This window comes from Bufo gargarizans, chromosome 2 (genome assembly GCF_014858855.1).
Source record: "Bufo gargarizans isolate SCDJY-AF-19 chromosome 2, ASM1485885v1, whole genome shotgun sequence".
Taxonomy (NCBI): domain Eukaryota; kingdom Metazoa; phylum Chordata; class Amphibia; order Anura; family Bufonidae; genus Bufo; species Bufo gargarizans.
In genome coordinates, this window is record NC_058081.1 from 457,659,630 (window position 1) to 457,676,966 (window position 17,337).

Sequence of the window (17,337 nt, forward strand, 5' to 3'; positions counted from 1 at the left end):
GGCTGGTAAGTTTAACATCTGTTGTGGGTAAACTGAAGGTTTTCTAAGAGATGCCATCTTAGAGCATCTCAACGGATATAAGTAAATAACGCCATATCAGCATGGCTTCATGAGAAATCGGTCATGCCAAACTAATTTAATCAGTTTCTATGAGGAGGTAAGTTCTAGACTTGACAGCGGCGAATCAATGGATGTCGTATATCTGGACTTCTCCAAAGCATTTGACACCGTACCACATAAAAGGTTAGTATGTAAAATGAGAATGCTTGGACTGGGAGAAAATGTGTGATAGAAAACTGAGGGTGGTTATTAATGGTACACACTTAGATTGGGTCACTGTCACTAGTGGGGTACCTCAGGGGTCAGTATTGGGCCCTATTCTCTTTAATAAATGTATTAATGATCTTGTAGAAGGCTTGCATAGTAAAATATTGCAGATCACACTAAACTATGTAAGGTAATTAACACTGAAGAGGACAGTATACTACTACAGTTGGCTCTGGATAGATTGGAGGCTTGGGCAGATAAGTGGCAGATGAGATTTAACACTGACAAATGTAAAGTTATGCACATGGGAAGGAATAATGCAAGTCATCCGTACATACTAAATGGTAAAACACTCAGTAACACTGGCATGGAAAAGGATCTAGGAATTTTAATAAACAGCAAACTAAGGCTACTTTCACACTTGCGTTCTGGGTTCCGCTTGTGGGTTCCGTTTAAAGGCTCCGACAAGCGGCCCCGAACAGATCCGTACAGCCCCAATGCATTCTGAGTGGATAAGGATCCTCTCAGAATGCATCAGTATGGCTCCGTTTGGCCTCCGTTCCGCTCAGCAGGCGGACACCCGAATGCTGCTTGCAGCGTTTTCGTGTCCGCCTGGCCGTGCCAAGCCAAACGTTAATGGGGACGGATCTGTTTGACGTTGACACAATATGGTGCAATTTAAAACGGATCCGTCCCCCATTGACTTTCAATGCAAAGTCAGGACGGATCCGTCTGACTAATAATTAGACTTAGATTTTTTTTCAGAAATATAATGCAGACGGATCCGTTCTGAACGGATGCCATTGTTTGCATTATAGGAGCGGATCCGTCTGTGCAGATACCAGACGGATCGGCTCCGAACGCAAGTGTGAAAGTAGTCTAAGCTGCAAAAACCAGTGTCAGGCAGCTGCTGCCAAGGCTAATAAGATAATGGGTTGCATCAAAAGAGGCATAGATGCCCGTGATAAGAACATAGTCCTACCACTTCAAAATGATTAGTCAGACCACGCATGGAGTACTGTGTACAGTTCTGGGCTCCTGGGAACAAGGGAGACATATTAGAGCTGGTTAGGGTCTAGAGGAGGGCAATTAAAGTAATGACTGGAATAGGGCAACTACAGTACCCTGAAAGATTATCAACATTAGGGTTATTCACTTTAGAAAAAAAGACGACTGAGGGGAGAACTAATTACTATGTAGAACTATATCAGGGGTCAGTACAGAGATCTATCCCATCATCTATTTATCCCCAGGACGGTGACTGTGACAAGGGGACATCCTCTGCGTCTGGAGGAAAGAAGGTTTGTACACAAACATAGAAGAGGATTCTTTACGGTAAGAGCAGTGAGACTATGGAGCTCTCTGCCTGAGGAGGTGGTGATGGTGAGTACAATAAAGGAATTCAAGAGGGGCCTGGATGTATTTCTGCAGTGTAATAATATTACAGGCTATAGCTACTAGAGAGGGGTCGTTGATGCAGGGAGTTATTCTGATTGCCTGATTGGAGTCGAGAAGGATCTTTTATTCAACTAAATCTTTTTTGCCTTCCTCTGGATCAACTTGCAGGATAACAGGCCGAACTGGATGGACAAATCTCTTTGAACTATGTTACTATTTACACTGCAAATTGTCTCTTTTGTAGAGGCCACCCTGTGTTAATACTACTGTTGTGCCGCATTTAAGTGAATGGCATGAACAGTTGTAAATGCACCTCTAATGCAAAAGAGATGGTGCACAGGCAATTTTAAAAGGAAGTACCACTTACATAAGCATCATGACCGCTTCCTAGGTCATCAATATTAATTCAGTGCACAACCTTTTAAGAAAGAACACCTCCTGCTTGGAAGATTTGAATTAGCATGTTATATGTTCATCCTTTCATACTTTATGGAATGCATTATATAGTTGTGTTATCATATTTTTAACACTAAAATATTATAGGTAAATATCCAGATGCATTTGTCTGACATCACTTTCCTAGAAATTCGATTTACTAGCGCAAGGTAAAATTGGCATTTATTAAATAAATAAAGGAAAAGAAAACATCTTGTTATATCCTATTTTACTCAGATTATTAAAACACATGTAATGTATGCTGGAAAACTGATATCAGCAAAAATCTAGCTACTTGAGAAACCTTGGCGTGGTGCTCGGGCTCAGACATGTCCTCCAAGCAGGATATGTTGGCTAATTCTCAATTTTACACCAGTATGAGGGTTAGTAATTGTGCACCTGTCTTTGTTCTTGTTATGTTATTTTGACTGCTTATCACATCCACACTATTGCTATCCTGTGTAGGATGTCCATTGTGGTACTTGTGGTCCGCTGCAGGCATCCTCCATTGTATGCATTTTTGCTGGGGATTGCCATTAGCAACGGGCCACAGTATAGATGCACCACTGCATATGGGGTTGAGCACTTCCTGCTTTTTAATACCACGCTAATTTGTAGTTTGAAACTGATATCAGACATCGTTTTTATTGATTATTATTTATTTTGATTAATAACTTTCAGATTTATTTTCTAATTGTGATATATATACATATATATATATATATATATATATATAAAATGCATATTACTAAGATACACAGGCTCAAGGGGGCAATACGGAATCCTATTAACTACTTACATTGTCACTCATCTTGGTAGAATTGCAACTAACTAACTAACCCTAAACAAGGGTTGTTCAAAAGGAAGGTTAGTGGCTGGGATCCAGTACTGGATAGTGAACTCTCTAGTAAGTAATAACGGTTTCATTGATTCATTATTGAAGGAGGGGCTTAAAATCAAGCTGGACTAGCCTACAAAAGTACCAGAGGTTGTTCTAGTAATCACAAGCTCTAACATAATAATCAACTCTAAATGCAACAGTATACCAAAGGTTTAAAAGAAGATTACTCTAAGTTGACCTGATTTTGGAGTCAATTACTTTCCCCTCTTGGTCTATTTTTTATGAGTCTATTCATAAATAATCTATTAGACCACTAGTATATCGCCCGTAGGTGATATAAGACACCGGCGCTGGCAAACAAGCTAAACAGCTATTTCCACTGGAGTTTACTTAATAGATTAGGTATGTCCCTTGAGATTAAGGAGAGGATGGCATATATCCTTAATCTCAAGGGACATACCTAATCTATTAAGTAAACTCCAGTGTGAATAGCTGTTTAGCTTGTTTGCCAGCGCCGGTGTCTCATATCACCTACGGGCGATATACTAGTGATATATAAAAATAAAAAAATACAGAGGACAACAGATAGATACCGAGCAGCGGAATCTCCCTTCACAGGTAGATCTACAATTCTAAACAACGGGAGCGCAGGGGGGGCCCTCTTATCCATATAATCTATTAGACCATATTGATGTCCTGTGTATGCAATGGTAGCAAATTTTATGATGGAACACACGCAGGGTCAGCAAAGGATGGGGGTACACAGATTTGTTCATTCTGGTAAAATAAAGGAAGCCTTAGGCTACTTTCACACTAGCGTTCGGGTTTCCGCTCGTGAGCTCCGTTTGAAGGAGCTCACGAGCGAACCCGAACGCAGCCGTCCAGCCCTGATGCAGTCTGAATGGAGGCGGATCCGCTCAGACTGCATCAGTCTGGCGGCGTTCAGCCTCCGCTCCGCTCGCCTCCACACGGACAGGCGGACAGCTGAACGCTGCTTGCAGCGTTCGGGTGTCCGCCTGGCCGTGCGGAGGCGTGCGGATCCGTGCGGACCCGTCCAGACTTTCAATGTAAGTCAATGGGGACGGATCCGTTTGAAGATGCCACAATGTGGCTCAATCTTCAAGCGGATCCGTCCCCCATTGACTTTACATTGAAAGTCTGGACGGATCCGTACTAGGCTATTTTCACACTTACAGTGGAGGAAATAATTATTTGACCGCTCACTGATTTTGTAAGTTTGTCCAATGACAAAGAAATGAAAAGTCTCAGAACAGTATCATTTCAATGGTAGGTTTATTGTAACAGTGGCAGATAGCACATCAAAAGGAAAATCGAAAAAATAACTTTAAATAAAAGATAGCAACTGATTTGCATTTCATTGAGTGAAATAAGTATTTGAACCCTCTAACAAAAAAAGACTTAAAACTTGGTGGAAAAACCCTTGTTTGCAAGCACAGAGGTCAAACGTTTCTTGTAATTGATGACCAAGTTTGCGCACATTTTAGGAGGAATGTTGGTCCACTCCTCTTTGCAGATCATCTCTAAATCCCTAAGGTTTCGAGGCTGTCTCTGTGCAACTCTGAGCTTGAGCTCCCTCCATAGGTTTTCGATTGGATTAAGGTCCGGAGACTGACTAGGCCACTCCATGACCTTAATGTGCTTCTTCTTGAGCCACTCCTTTGTTGCCTTTGCTGTATGTTTTGGGTCATTGTCGTGCTGGAACACCCATCCACGACCCATTTTCAGTTTCCTGGCAGAGGGAAGGAGGTTGTCGCTCAGGATTTCACGATACATGGCTCCGTCCATTTTCCCGTTTATGCGAATAAGTTGTCCTGTGCCCTTAGCAGAAAAACACCCCCAAAGCAAAATGTTTCCACCCCCATGCTTGACGGTGGGGACGGTGTTTTGGGGGTCATAGGCAGCATTTTTCTTCCTCCAAACACAGCGAGTTGAGTTAATGCCAAAGAACTCTATTTTGGTCTCATCAGACCACAGCACCTTCTCCCAGTCACTCTCTGAATCATTCAGGTGTTCATTGGCAAACTTCAGACGGGCCTGCACATGTGCCTTCCTGAGCAGGGGGACCTTGCGAGCCCTGCAGGATTTTAATCCATTGCGGTGTAATGTGTTTCCAATGGTTTTCTTGGTGACTGTGGTCCCTGCTAATTTGAGGTCATTAACTAACTCCTCCCGTGTAGTTCTAGGATGCTTTTTCACCTTTCTCAGAACCATTGACACCCCACGAGGTGAGATCTTGCGTGGAGCCCCAGAGCGAGGTCGATTGATGGTCATTTTGTGCTCCTTCCATTTTCGAACAATCGCACCGTTGTCGAACAACCGACAACAGTTGTCACCTTCTCTCCCAGCTTCTTGCTAATGGTTTTGTAGCCCATTCCAGCCTTGTGCAGGTCTACAATTTTGTCTCTGACATCCTTGGACAGCTCTTTGGTCTTTCCCATGTTAGAGAGTTTGGAGTCTGCTTGATTGATTGATTCTGTGGACAGGTGTCTTTTATACAGGTGACTAGTTAAGACAGGTGTCCTTAATGAGGGTGACTAATTGAGTAGAAGTGTCTAACCACTCTGTGGGAGCCAGAACTCTTAATGGTTGGTAGGGGTTCAAATACTTATTTCACTCAATGAAATGCAAATCAGTTGCTATCTTTTATTTAAAGTTATTTTTTCGATTTTCCTTTTGATGTGCTATCTGCCACTGTTACAATAAACCTACCATTGAAATGATACTGTTCTGAGACTTTTCATTTCTTTGTCATTGGACAAACTTACAAAATCAGTGAGGGGTCAAATAATTATTTCCTCCACTGTAGCTGTTCTATGCTAAAAATAATGCAGACGGATCCGTTCTGAACGAACGTGAAAGTAGCCTTAGCCTGACACTGCAAGGTGAGCACTTTGTTCTCCTTGTTATCATTTCCCCCTAATAAATATACAGTAGGACATGGAGATGATTCTACTGGAGCTTATAGCTTAAAATAAAATGATAGACTTTGTATAACTATTTGCACAGCACCTGACATTTTACAACTTATAGATATGAACATTATTTGGGGTCATTTCCTCACCTGATTCAGGATGACTCCTTGTTGATTACCACTTCCTGGTATTTGAGAGCAATTTGCAGGGAATATGATCAAGTCATTCTTTGCTTTTTGAGAGTTTGAGCATACTCTATATTGAGTTTGCTGCGAATACATCCAGCTTCCTCCAGTGTTAGAGCAAATTTTGTAATTTTCTTTTAGGTCATTGATCTCATCCCTGTATTTTTGCCATTTTAGAAAAGTGAAGACAATTAACGTAATAAGAAATATACTTGAAATAATGCAGATTGCCGTAACTAAATAAACATTTGCATCAGAAAATTCTTCAGTATTACTTCTTGACTCATGATTGTCAAGCTTCATTTCCTCTTCAGAGTCCACCAAGGAAATAATCACTTGTGCTACTGCTGTCATAGCTGGTTCTCCATGGTCCTGAGCCACTACAACTAATCTATATTCATCATTGTCTGAGTCCAGGAATTGGCGTTTTAAACTGATTTCCCCAGTGTGTTGCGTAATGGCAAATGGTATTTTGCCTAATAAATCCCTAAAATGATAAGTCATCAAAGCGTTGTAGCCAGAATCAGGATCGATCGCTCTAACTTTTGCTACCATGTATCCAGACTGTGCAGACTTTGGAGTTTTGATTATAGATGTTGCATAAGGTGGAGAAAATGATGGCGCATTATCATTAATATCTTCAATAAAAATATTAAGCGTTACATTTGAGCTGAGTGGAGGTAGGCCGACATCAGTGGCTGCTATATGACACTGAAAATATGTAATCTGTTCATGATCAAATGATACTAAAGCAAATAACTTCCCATTTTCCGGATTAATGGAGATGTAAGATGATATGGGAATCCCATCAATGGTGCTATCATGGACTGAATATGTGATGAAGGCATTTTGGCCAACATCTGGGTCGAAAGCTTTTACTGTATAGACAAGAGAACCCGGAGCATTGTTTTCCCTGATAAATATTGTATCATAAGATTGTTGAAATTGGGGAGCATTGTCATTTACATCACTTATATCAATTATAAGAGTTGTTGATACTGACAGAGGTGGAAATCCTTCGTCTTTAGCAGAGATAATAACTGTATATTGCGATTTAGTCTCTCTGTCCAGTTGTCCATTCACAATGAGAGAAAAATCTGCCATAAATGCAGGGTTGATTTTGAAGGGTGTAATCTCTGAAATGTGACAGTTAACTTTTCCATTTAATCCTGAATCTTTGTCATGGATACTGATTATTGCAACAGTTGTACCTCGGGGGGAGTTCTCAGGAACAGGAACAGAAAGGGATGTTATTGTCATCTCTGGTGGGTTATCATTGACATCTACAACAGTCACTAAAACTTTACAATGTCCAGCCATAGGATGTTCCCCATTATCAATAGCATCAACTTGAATTTCATACATTGTAACTGTTTCAAAGTCCATTCCTCCTTTAACTCTTATTTCCCCTGTGTGTTTGTTCAAGGTAAAAATATTGCTAATTTCTTCTGTGACCTGCTTTCCAAATTTATATAATATTTCTCTGTTCTTCCCCTGATCTAAATCTGTTGCATTCAATCTGATGACTAAACTCCCTACAATTGCATTCTCAGAGATGCTACATTGGTAAAATGGCTGATCAAAAGAGGGCGCATTATCATTAACATCTTCCAAAGTAATGACAATGTTAGTTGTACCACTTAGTCGTGGTTTGCCTCCATCATAAGCTATAAGAGTGAGATTGTGAAGAGATTGTTTTTCTCTGTCTAAGGGTTTCTTCAGTACAAGTTCCACAGATCTTATCTGATTCATATATTTTTGAAAATCTAAAGCAAAATAGTCATTTGCACTGAGCTCATAATTTGTGACAGAATTTATACCAATATCTGGATCCATAGCTCCCTGTAGAAGAAATCGAGATCCTGCAGGTCTGAGCTCTGATATCACAAGACTGAACACTGCAGAGGGGAATACTGGACTATTGTCATTTATATCTTCTATTTCTACATCTACACGATACATCTGCACAGGCTTATCTACAATAACCTGCAGAGGAATAATACAGAATGGTTTAAATGGACACAATATTTCTCTGTCTATTGTCTCTTTAACAAAGAAGATCCCATTCTGCAGATTAACCTGGAAATATTCCTTCTCATCTCTAGAGATAATATGTAACATTCTGGAATTGATCTCACCTATATCCAGTCCCAGATCCTGAGCAATTCTTCCAACAAAGGTGCCATGCTTAGATTCTTCTGGGATGATATAATGCAGCTGACTCTGGACCACATCCCAAGACATGTGCAGCAATAAGATATAAACCAGCCTGTTCCTTGCTTGATAGTTCTGTTTTTGATTTAGCATTTCTTAAATTTGCAAATGATAAAATAGGCAGTTTTTCTGTCAATAGGGATTTTACATTGAAGAGGGATCCACAATGTAAAGAAAAACAATCATGGCTGAAATCCTCCAAGTCAGGCATCCAGATGAAATAATGGGAAAAGATATCTATGCTATTATAAGTTGGTGTGGACTGACATCTAGTGCTGAACCACGATAATTCAACTACTCCAATTACCAGTCATGTATCTACAGTGTCTTCTAAAAGTAGCTACAATCTAAATTGCAAGTATGTTGAAATGTTTAATAAAAAAAATAATATATATATATATATATATATATATATATATATAATGTTCTGGCTCTAGAAAATAAATGTTGTGATTGCTATTCTTTATTAGATAATCAGTATTCAGCATCCAACAATATTTAATGCAACTATAGCACAATAACCAAGCAATTACCTAATTTCTATGAGGAAAACTTAAAGGGAACCTCTCATGTTGAAAATTCAGTGCAATCTTCAGGATGCTCTATGCTTATTCTGCTCTGGGGAATCCATTTGAGTGGTCCTACTTAGTGATTTATAGTCTCTCCTTTATGGCTATGCATTCAGAGATACATAGCTATTTTCCTAAGCCCAGAATGAGCAAATATGTAAATGAATAAATAATGTTTTATACTGAATCTTTTGCCACCAACTTATTTATCATCATCTTCTGCTTTATAATACTGCCTACAAATTAGAATTCAGGTTTAATGTAAAACGTTCCATAAAAAAAATATGTTGATGTTATGTTATATGTTTTAATTATGTTACAATGATGATACATACATATTCCGATTGTTAGTACTTGCCTCCTATGTATAGAATAATAGCACCCAAAAAACTTAGAAACCTCCTACATGCAGATTTGGAGTTTTTAACATTCCAGGTTCATGTATTCCCTCTTGAATACGCATTACAAACCATTTAGAAAAGATCATTGGACAAGTTTGATTTTGTGTTTACCACTATTATTTCTATGTGGATTTTGATATCAACTTGAGGGCATTATTTTGCTTATAGGTCAGATCACAGATAAGTGAGACAAGGCTAACATATATAGGTATTTCATTATGTCATTGCTTTTCCCCTGGAGCACTAGCAGCAAAATAGCTTAAAAGCTTCAACATTCCATTGTCACATTGGGTATTACCCCATTGGGTATTTAGGTGGTTTTCTTTGTATATAGCCCACTGTCTAGAATAAAAGTGATGATGGTGTGTCAGAACAAAGTGGCATGTGACACTGGATTTTAAAATATGTAAAATATAAATAAATAAAAAATAAAAAGTATCCAGTGCAGTTGGTCATTGCCTTTCCAAATTCCAAATAGCAAAGAGGTTTTTGGTTCACTTCAGTTGATATTTCTTTGGTATTACCCATGATCTCCAGCCTCAGTGATCATTTTTCCTTTTGTTTGAGATTTTTTCTTAATGTTCTTTTTCTACCCAGCCATTGTGTATATACACAACTTCACAACGTAATGTGTCCTTCTTAAGGTGACCGTCTGTAAAATTTTGAAGGCATATGACCAACTGTTTCAGTAGTTTTTGCACAACTTGATGTTCTCAAAGAGCTTAACGGCAAAATTCACAACAGGTATTTGATCCATGAATCGCCCAGTAAATTTCCTGGTTTAAATGCAATTGGTATTTAAACAGTCCTCCATTTCATGCTGTTCATATTTTGATATCACGAGACCAAGATGACACCAAACAATTGATCAACAGTACCTCGCCATTGCGAAGCTTCAAGCAGGATAGAAGTGGCCACTGAGCTTAGAATGTCACAGAGTGACATCCGACACTGATCACCACTGCATTGTGAACAATGCCTCGTGGAACCAAATGATGAATGCCACAGAACGCCAAGCACATTTAAGGGAGGTGAGAGGCACCCAAGTGTCATCTCAGAACATTCTAAACCCTTTACATCAGCATGCTTTGCATGCTAGATGACCTATAAGGGTACATGACCATACAGTTGCAAGAAAAAATATGTGAACCCTTTGGAATTATATGGATTTCCGCACAAATTGGTCATAAAATGCGCAATTGTCACAACAATAAACAATCACAGTCCGCTTAAACTAATAACACACAAAGAATTAAATGTTACCATGTTTTTATTGATCACACCATGTAAACATCTACAGTGCAGGTGGAAAAAGTATGTGAACCCTTGGATTTAATAACTGGTTGAACCTCCTTTGGCAGCAATAACTTCAACCAAACGTTTCCTGTAGTTGCAGATCAGACGTGCACAACGGTCAGGAGTAATTCTTGACCATTCCTCTTTACAGAACTGTTTCAGTTCAGCAATATTCTTGGGATGTCTGGTGTGAATCATTTTCTTGAGGTCATGACACAGCATCTCAATCGGGTTGAGGTGAGGACTCTGGGCCGCTCCAGAAGGCGTATTTTCTTCTGTTTAAGCCATTCTGTTGTTGATTTGCTTTGGGTCGTTGTCCTGTTACAACACCCATCTTCGGTTGAGCTTCAGCTGGTCGACAGATGGCCTTAAGTTCTCCTGCATGTCTTAATAAACTTGGGAATACATTTTTCCTTCGATGATAGCAATCCGTCCAGGCCCTGACGCAGCAAAGCAGCCCCAAACCATGATGCCCCCACCACCATACTTCACAGTTAGGATGAGGTTTTGATGTTGGTGTGCTGTGCCTCTTTTTCTCAACACATAGGGCCAGATTTATTACGACTCTGACAGCTCACTCCACTTTCTCATATGGCTAAAGTCAGTTTTAGCCAAGTCAGATTTATGAACGGCCCTTTAAGACTGTAATAAATGTGGTTTGACGGTAGCAGTTTATCCGTCAGTAAGCAGCTTTACAAAAGTCGCACATCTTTACGAAAAAGTCGCACGTCTTTACGAAAAAGTCGCATGTTCTTTTAAAAAGTCTCATAAGATAAGCATAGTCCTCACTGGAGTGAAATTGCGCAATTTTTTGCGACTTTTTTACGACTTTTTAAATAGTCTCAATAGTAAATCTGTCTAGAGATTAATTTACATAAGAACACACGCCCACTTTAAGAAAACTGGCGAGCATAGTGCAGAGCAGAAAAAAGTCGCAAAGTTTTGCGCAGTTTTAGTGATTGCGCAAAAATTTTCGACTTTTCCACTCTATTATTCTGACTTGAGCTAATGATAAATAGATTCGCTAAGAGGGATGTTAGCATATGCCAGATACTTTTGTAAGTCTTTAGCTGACACTCTAGGATTCTTCTTCACCTCATTGAGCAGTCTGCGCTGTGCTTTTGCAGTGCGGAACTTTCTCCATTTATAGACAATTTGTCTTACCGTGGACTGATGAGCAGCAAGGCTTTTGGAGATACTTTTATAATCCTTTCCAGATTTATGCAAGTCAACAATTCTTAATCGTAGGTCTTCTGAGAGCTCTTTTGTGCGAGGCATCATTCACATCAGGCAATGCTTCTTGTTAAAAGCAAACCCATCTCATTGATTGGACTCCAGTTGGCTGACACCTCACTCCAATTAGCTCTTGGAGATGTCATTAGTCTAATGGTTCACATACTTTTTCCACCTGCACTGTGAATGTTTACATGGTGTGTTCAATAAAAACATGGTAACATTTAATTCTTTGTGTGTTATTAGTTTAAGCAGACTGTGATTGTCTATTGTTGTGACTTAGATGAAGATCAGATCACATTTTACAACCAATTTGTGCAGAAATCTATATCATTCCAAAGGGTTCACATACTTTTTTTCTTGCAACTGTAGGTGTCATTGTCTTGCATGGGAGAGGAAGCATCTATGCTGGACAAGAGACCAGTGGGCCTCAGTGCTGTTTGTTTGTTTTAATAATTAAAATTATTGTATTAAGAAGCAATCTAGGTTAGACATTGAAAGTTCAAACATAGTAATCTCTCTATAGTTTGTAGTACCTCTATTCCAGATTCACCTTCTTAAATAGGAAAATTCTAACCTCCATAGGGTATATTTTTGGGTGGCATGACATTCTATTTGCCCAAGTTTCCTCTTGCCACTTACTCTGCATTCATGACTTATTATACCATTACTTATTTAGTATATTTTAAATATCTGTTTACATACAATATGTCTGCAAATAATTACTATAGATGTTATTTATTTTCCTGTGTTTGTTCCTTTCCCCTGTTCTTTCCCCTCCCTAATGTGAATGATACTTAAATCAAGTACTGTGTTTGCCAGATCTTTTACCTCCCACTCTATTATGTTTTATTTTCATGTATCGTTATATTTTCATGCCAGGTTCAAAAGAAAAATACGGGGGAAAAAAAGATATATAATAATTGTTAGTGTTGAGCGAGCATGCTCGGCTGAATACCAGTTCGGCTCGGGCATCGCTATGCTCGGCACAGTACCGCATATGCTAGAGCGCAAAGCTCGACTCTCCTCCCCGCACGTTTTGCGGATGTTAAGCAGCCAATAAATATGCGGGTAAGTACTGCCCTCACTGTAATGCCAGTAGCCATGTTGGCTACTGGCATTACAGTGATTGGCTGGCTGAAACCCGTCATCGGGTGCTATATAGCATCCGATGACGCGTGATCGGCTCATTCGAAGTCAGGGAGAGCTGAACATAGGAAGGGACAGAGAGTGTAGAAAGTGTAATTGAATATTATTTTTGTACAAAAACGTTAGAGACTTAAAAGTCCTTGTAAGGACTATTGTGTGTGACAGCAGCAATATATGTTTGCAGTGCAACCTGCTCAGTGTTAGAGAGAGCTGTGCACAGGAAGGGACAGACAGTGTAGGGAGTGTAATAGGAAGATTTTTATGCAAAAATCTTTTCAGAGACCAAAAAGTCCTTTTAAGGTCTATTGTGTGTGACAGCAGCAATATATATTTTTAGCGCATCCTATTTTAAATACCGTGTAAATTTAACAGTTAAATTATTCGTGCCACATCTCCTGTGTAAAGTTTGCGCATCCCTAAATATCAGTGACATGAAGTGCACTTTTTCCATAGACAGTGTCCCCTGCGGACAGTTAAATCATCCACGTCACAGTTCCTGTTTAAAGTGTGCACATCCCTAAAATATCAGTGACATCCAGTGCATGTTTTCCGTAGACGATGTCCCCTGTGGACAGTTAAATTATCCGCACCACATCTTCTGTTTAAAGTCTCTGCATCTCTAAAATATCAGTGACATCCAGTGTACTTTTTCCGTAGACGGTGTCCACTTCTGACAGTGACCTTACCAGGCCCAAATCTGCTATGTAACGTGTGCGCATCCAAAAAATATCTGACATCCAGTGTCCTTTTTTCGTAGACAGTGTCCGCTAGGACAATGACAATAGCTGCGCTACATCTCCTGTATAATGTGTGCGCATCCTAAATATTAGTGAAATTCATTCAGTTTATGTTGTATTAAGCCTTGGTGGCAGCGACATTATTAGCGCTTTTGGCCAGGGATGCTACATTTCACTGATGGCACACTGGGTGAACGTTAAGAAGGCCGGGAGCGAGAGGTACCCTAGGATGGCACAAGTGCTACTGATGATTGCGGGTCCTACTTCCATCAGGGTTTCTGCTGCCACCTACGTTAGTGACTGCAACCCCTTCTTTTCCTCCTCTGCCTCCTCATCCACTTCCACCTCTGAATTATCATCTTGCACCACCAGTCAGCCATCAGTAAAAAGCCGGAAGCAGTGTAGCACTGCAGTGGGGAAGCGGCAACAGGCAGTGCTGAAACTTATTTGCTTAAGTGACAAACAGCACACTGCCGCAGAGCTATGACAGGGAATAAGGGACCAAACTGAGCTGCGTCTCTCGTCCCCAAAAATTTTTTAATGGTCAACTTGGCAGCAGGCCCTCATCCACAAAATATTTTAAATGCTCAGCTTGGCAGCAGGCCCTCATATACAATTTTTTTTTACATGGTCAGCTTGGCAGCAGTCCCTTGCCCTCAAAATTTTTAAATTGGTTAGCTTGGCAGCAGGCCCTCATCCACACAATTTTTAAAATGGTGAGCTCGGCAGCAGGACCTTATCCATAAAATATTTTAAATGGTGAGCTCAGCAGCAGGCCCTCATCCACAAAATTTTTTACATGGTCAGCTTGGCAGCAGGCCCTCGCGCACAACATTTTTTAATTAAATGGTCAGAATCAGGGCCTCGTCCCTTATGTTATGAAGGGTCAATAGCAGGTCCTTGCTCCTAATGTTTTTGAGGGTCACCAGCATGCCATCAATCATAATTTTTTGCATAGGCTTTATGAGTAAAGGAGGAGTCCCACTACCTGAACAATTGTACCACAATGTGAATGAGGCCCTCCTTTATGTGATATTCAGGTTGTATCGGAGTGCCTCTTCCTTGTAATCTTTTGTAGCACTTTCACTTTATATACAAGTAAAAATACAGTAATGAATGTTTCCTAACAATTTTTCCTCTAAAATTTATTTTATCTTTGGTTTTGTGCGTTTTATTGTCAGTCTATAAAAGTGGCATACAGTACTACTCGGACAACATCGTTCCCAGCAGCGACATGGGAGTCTAAGATGCATCCAGACATCCTCCCCATGCTGTTTCCAAACCATTTTGGTGATGTTTCCATAAATTTTTGACATTTTCCTATGAACCAGACACCTTCCCCTCTTCAGAGTGCCTGGTTTAATGCTCGAGTTCTCCCATTGACTTCCATTATGCCCAAGCCCCCAAGCACTATGTTGCTCAATCAACCCTAATAATTGTCTTATATTTGTCATATATGGGAGGTTTTTGTTTAACCCCTTGACTACCACTTCATGACTATATATGTAATTGCGGTAAGCTCTTATCTGTAACACGACATATAAAAATATTGGGTTGCATTGCGATCCACCAGTGCCCTGTGGAGCTCCAGATCTCTGCGATAGCGTCATCATTAGACAGATAAGGCCACAGTAAATATCCTAGAGAAAGCATAAGTGGTCTCACTGATTGGCATCATTGCTACAACAATCTATTACAATGTAAAGTGTAAAAGTCTACAGGAGGGTGCGGTTTTTAAGGTGAAATTAATTAATTATAAAATTAATTGTGAGCCTTCCTGCCCTAAGTGCCCCCTAAGTGTGGCAGAAAAGGGTTAATTTGATTATTGCATAAAAAAGTTAAAACAAAAATATATACACACACATTTTTTGTTTATCAAATATATATATATATATATATATATATATATATATATATATTCACACACATATTAGTTTTAGCAATGGTATGGTGTATTTTGTGTGCAGAAAATATACAAACATATATATATATTTTTTTCTTTTATAAAAACTAAATAAATATAGGTATTCATTTTAGCTATCCGATGTAGTTAACACTCATGCTTTCTGAGATTTCTGAGATATGTTATCTAAACTAAGCAAACACCTTCAATTGCTTTTCAATGGCTTTTGTTTCAAGATAAACAATAATTTAAGAAATTTGAGTTAAGAGTTGGAGTGCTAACCCTGCTACATCTAGCTGTATATCTAGTATAGCAGAGGAAGTGGGGTTGTGTATAAAATTTATAAATACACACATAGATTTTTTTGATTCAGAACACAAATGAAGAAAAAAAAGCCAAAAGCTTAATTTACCCACATTTCTCCAAGATGAATACCTTACAGGGGCAACATAAAAAGTCACTTTGAAGGAGCTTCTAATATTTTAGTGCCACACAACATCTGTACTGGCAGTACAGTACCATAGAACGACCAATAGAAAAATAGGTGACCAAAATCCAAAATGTGTTCAAGTCCTTCGAAGTTTTGTTATGAACCCAGCCAGTAGATAAATCACATAAATAGTGTCCATTTTATGGTACAAACATATGGTAATTGTTTTAGAAATGTTTTAACTTAAAATATTTTACAACAGAAGTGTTATAATTTTTCCTTAAATATTGAAAAATATAATATCCTATATCATGTCATCTAATGGCACAAAAGAAAATTCTGAGATGAAAAATAATGAAAAATTATTTCAAATGTATGTTGGTTGGCTCAACAATTAATTAGTCATTTTCCAGTTAAATAGGCCCATTGCTAAAACAAAAAAATTGGCTTGGTAAGGAAGGATGGTAAACATTCTGGTAATGAAGTTGTTAAAATAAGCCCTATGTATTGTTTTTAGCTTGCATAATTTAGTTCCATAATTTAGATTTAGATTTTTTTTTCAGGTGTATTATTAGTAATTTAAGGAAGTAAGCATACATTGTTTGTAGGCCATATCCAGTGATGATATATTGTTTATTTTTACCATTTATTTATGATTTTAAATCTCTTGTACACTTTATTAAATTCTGTTATCTAAATTATATGCCTGATCAATATCTACTAATAATTTCCTAAAAAGATATAGGCGAATTGCTTTAATATTTTAACATATACTACTTTAGAATCTTTTAAGAGAATCCAGGGAAGTTTGTTTTTTGATATAAATAAGATTAAAAAAATTGCACATATCATTCATAATTCTTCAAAATAAAATGCTATATATTTCTTTTAACCCTTCGGATACCGGAGTTTTTTTTTTTTTTTTAAGTTTAAATTTTTCTTCCTTATCTTTCTTGAGCCATAACATTTTTATATTTCCGTTCACATAGCTGTATGAGGGCTTATATTTTACAGGACAAGTTGTACTTTCTAATGCCACTATTAAATATGGCATACAATGTAGTGGGAAATGGTAAAAAAAAAAAAAAATGGGGTGGAAATGGAAAAAAAATTATATTCCTCCACCTTTTTACAGATTTGATCCAATAGTGTTCTATTTGTGGCAAAACTGACCCATGCCCTTCATTCTTTAGGTCAGTACAATTAAAACAATACCCCATATATATATATATAGGTTGTACTACTGAGCTGTATAGGGGCTGATTTTTAAGGGGCAATCTTTAATTTTTATTGATACCATTTTGGAGTGTGTGTAAATTCTCATATTTTATTATATTTCTTTGGTG

General features: G+C 38.6%; 1 protein-coding gene across 1 annotated transcript; it reads right to left on the reverse strand.

Moving 5' to 3' along the window:
• Positions 1-6,011: 6,011 nt before the first annotated feature.
• LOC122926032 (protocadherin alpha-13-like) lies at positions 6,012-8,366 on the reverse strand. The gene has a single exon (XM_044277423.1). The coding sequence runs from the start codon at positions 8,364-8,366 to the stop codon at positions 6,012-6,014; it is 2,355 nt and encodes a 784-aa protein (XP_044133358.1).
• Positions 8,367-17,337: the final 8,971 nt, after the last annotated feature.

Coding starts and splice junctions, on each gene's coding strand:
- LOC122926032 (XM_044277423.1), bottom strand. CDS start 8,366: ATGCTAAATCAAAAACAGAACTATCAAGCAAGGAACAGGCTGGTTTAT.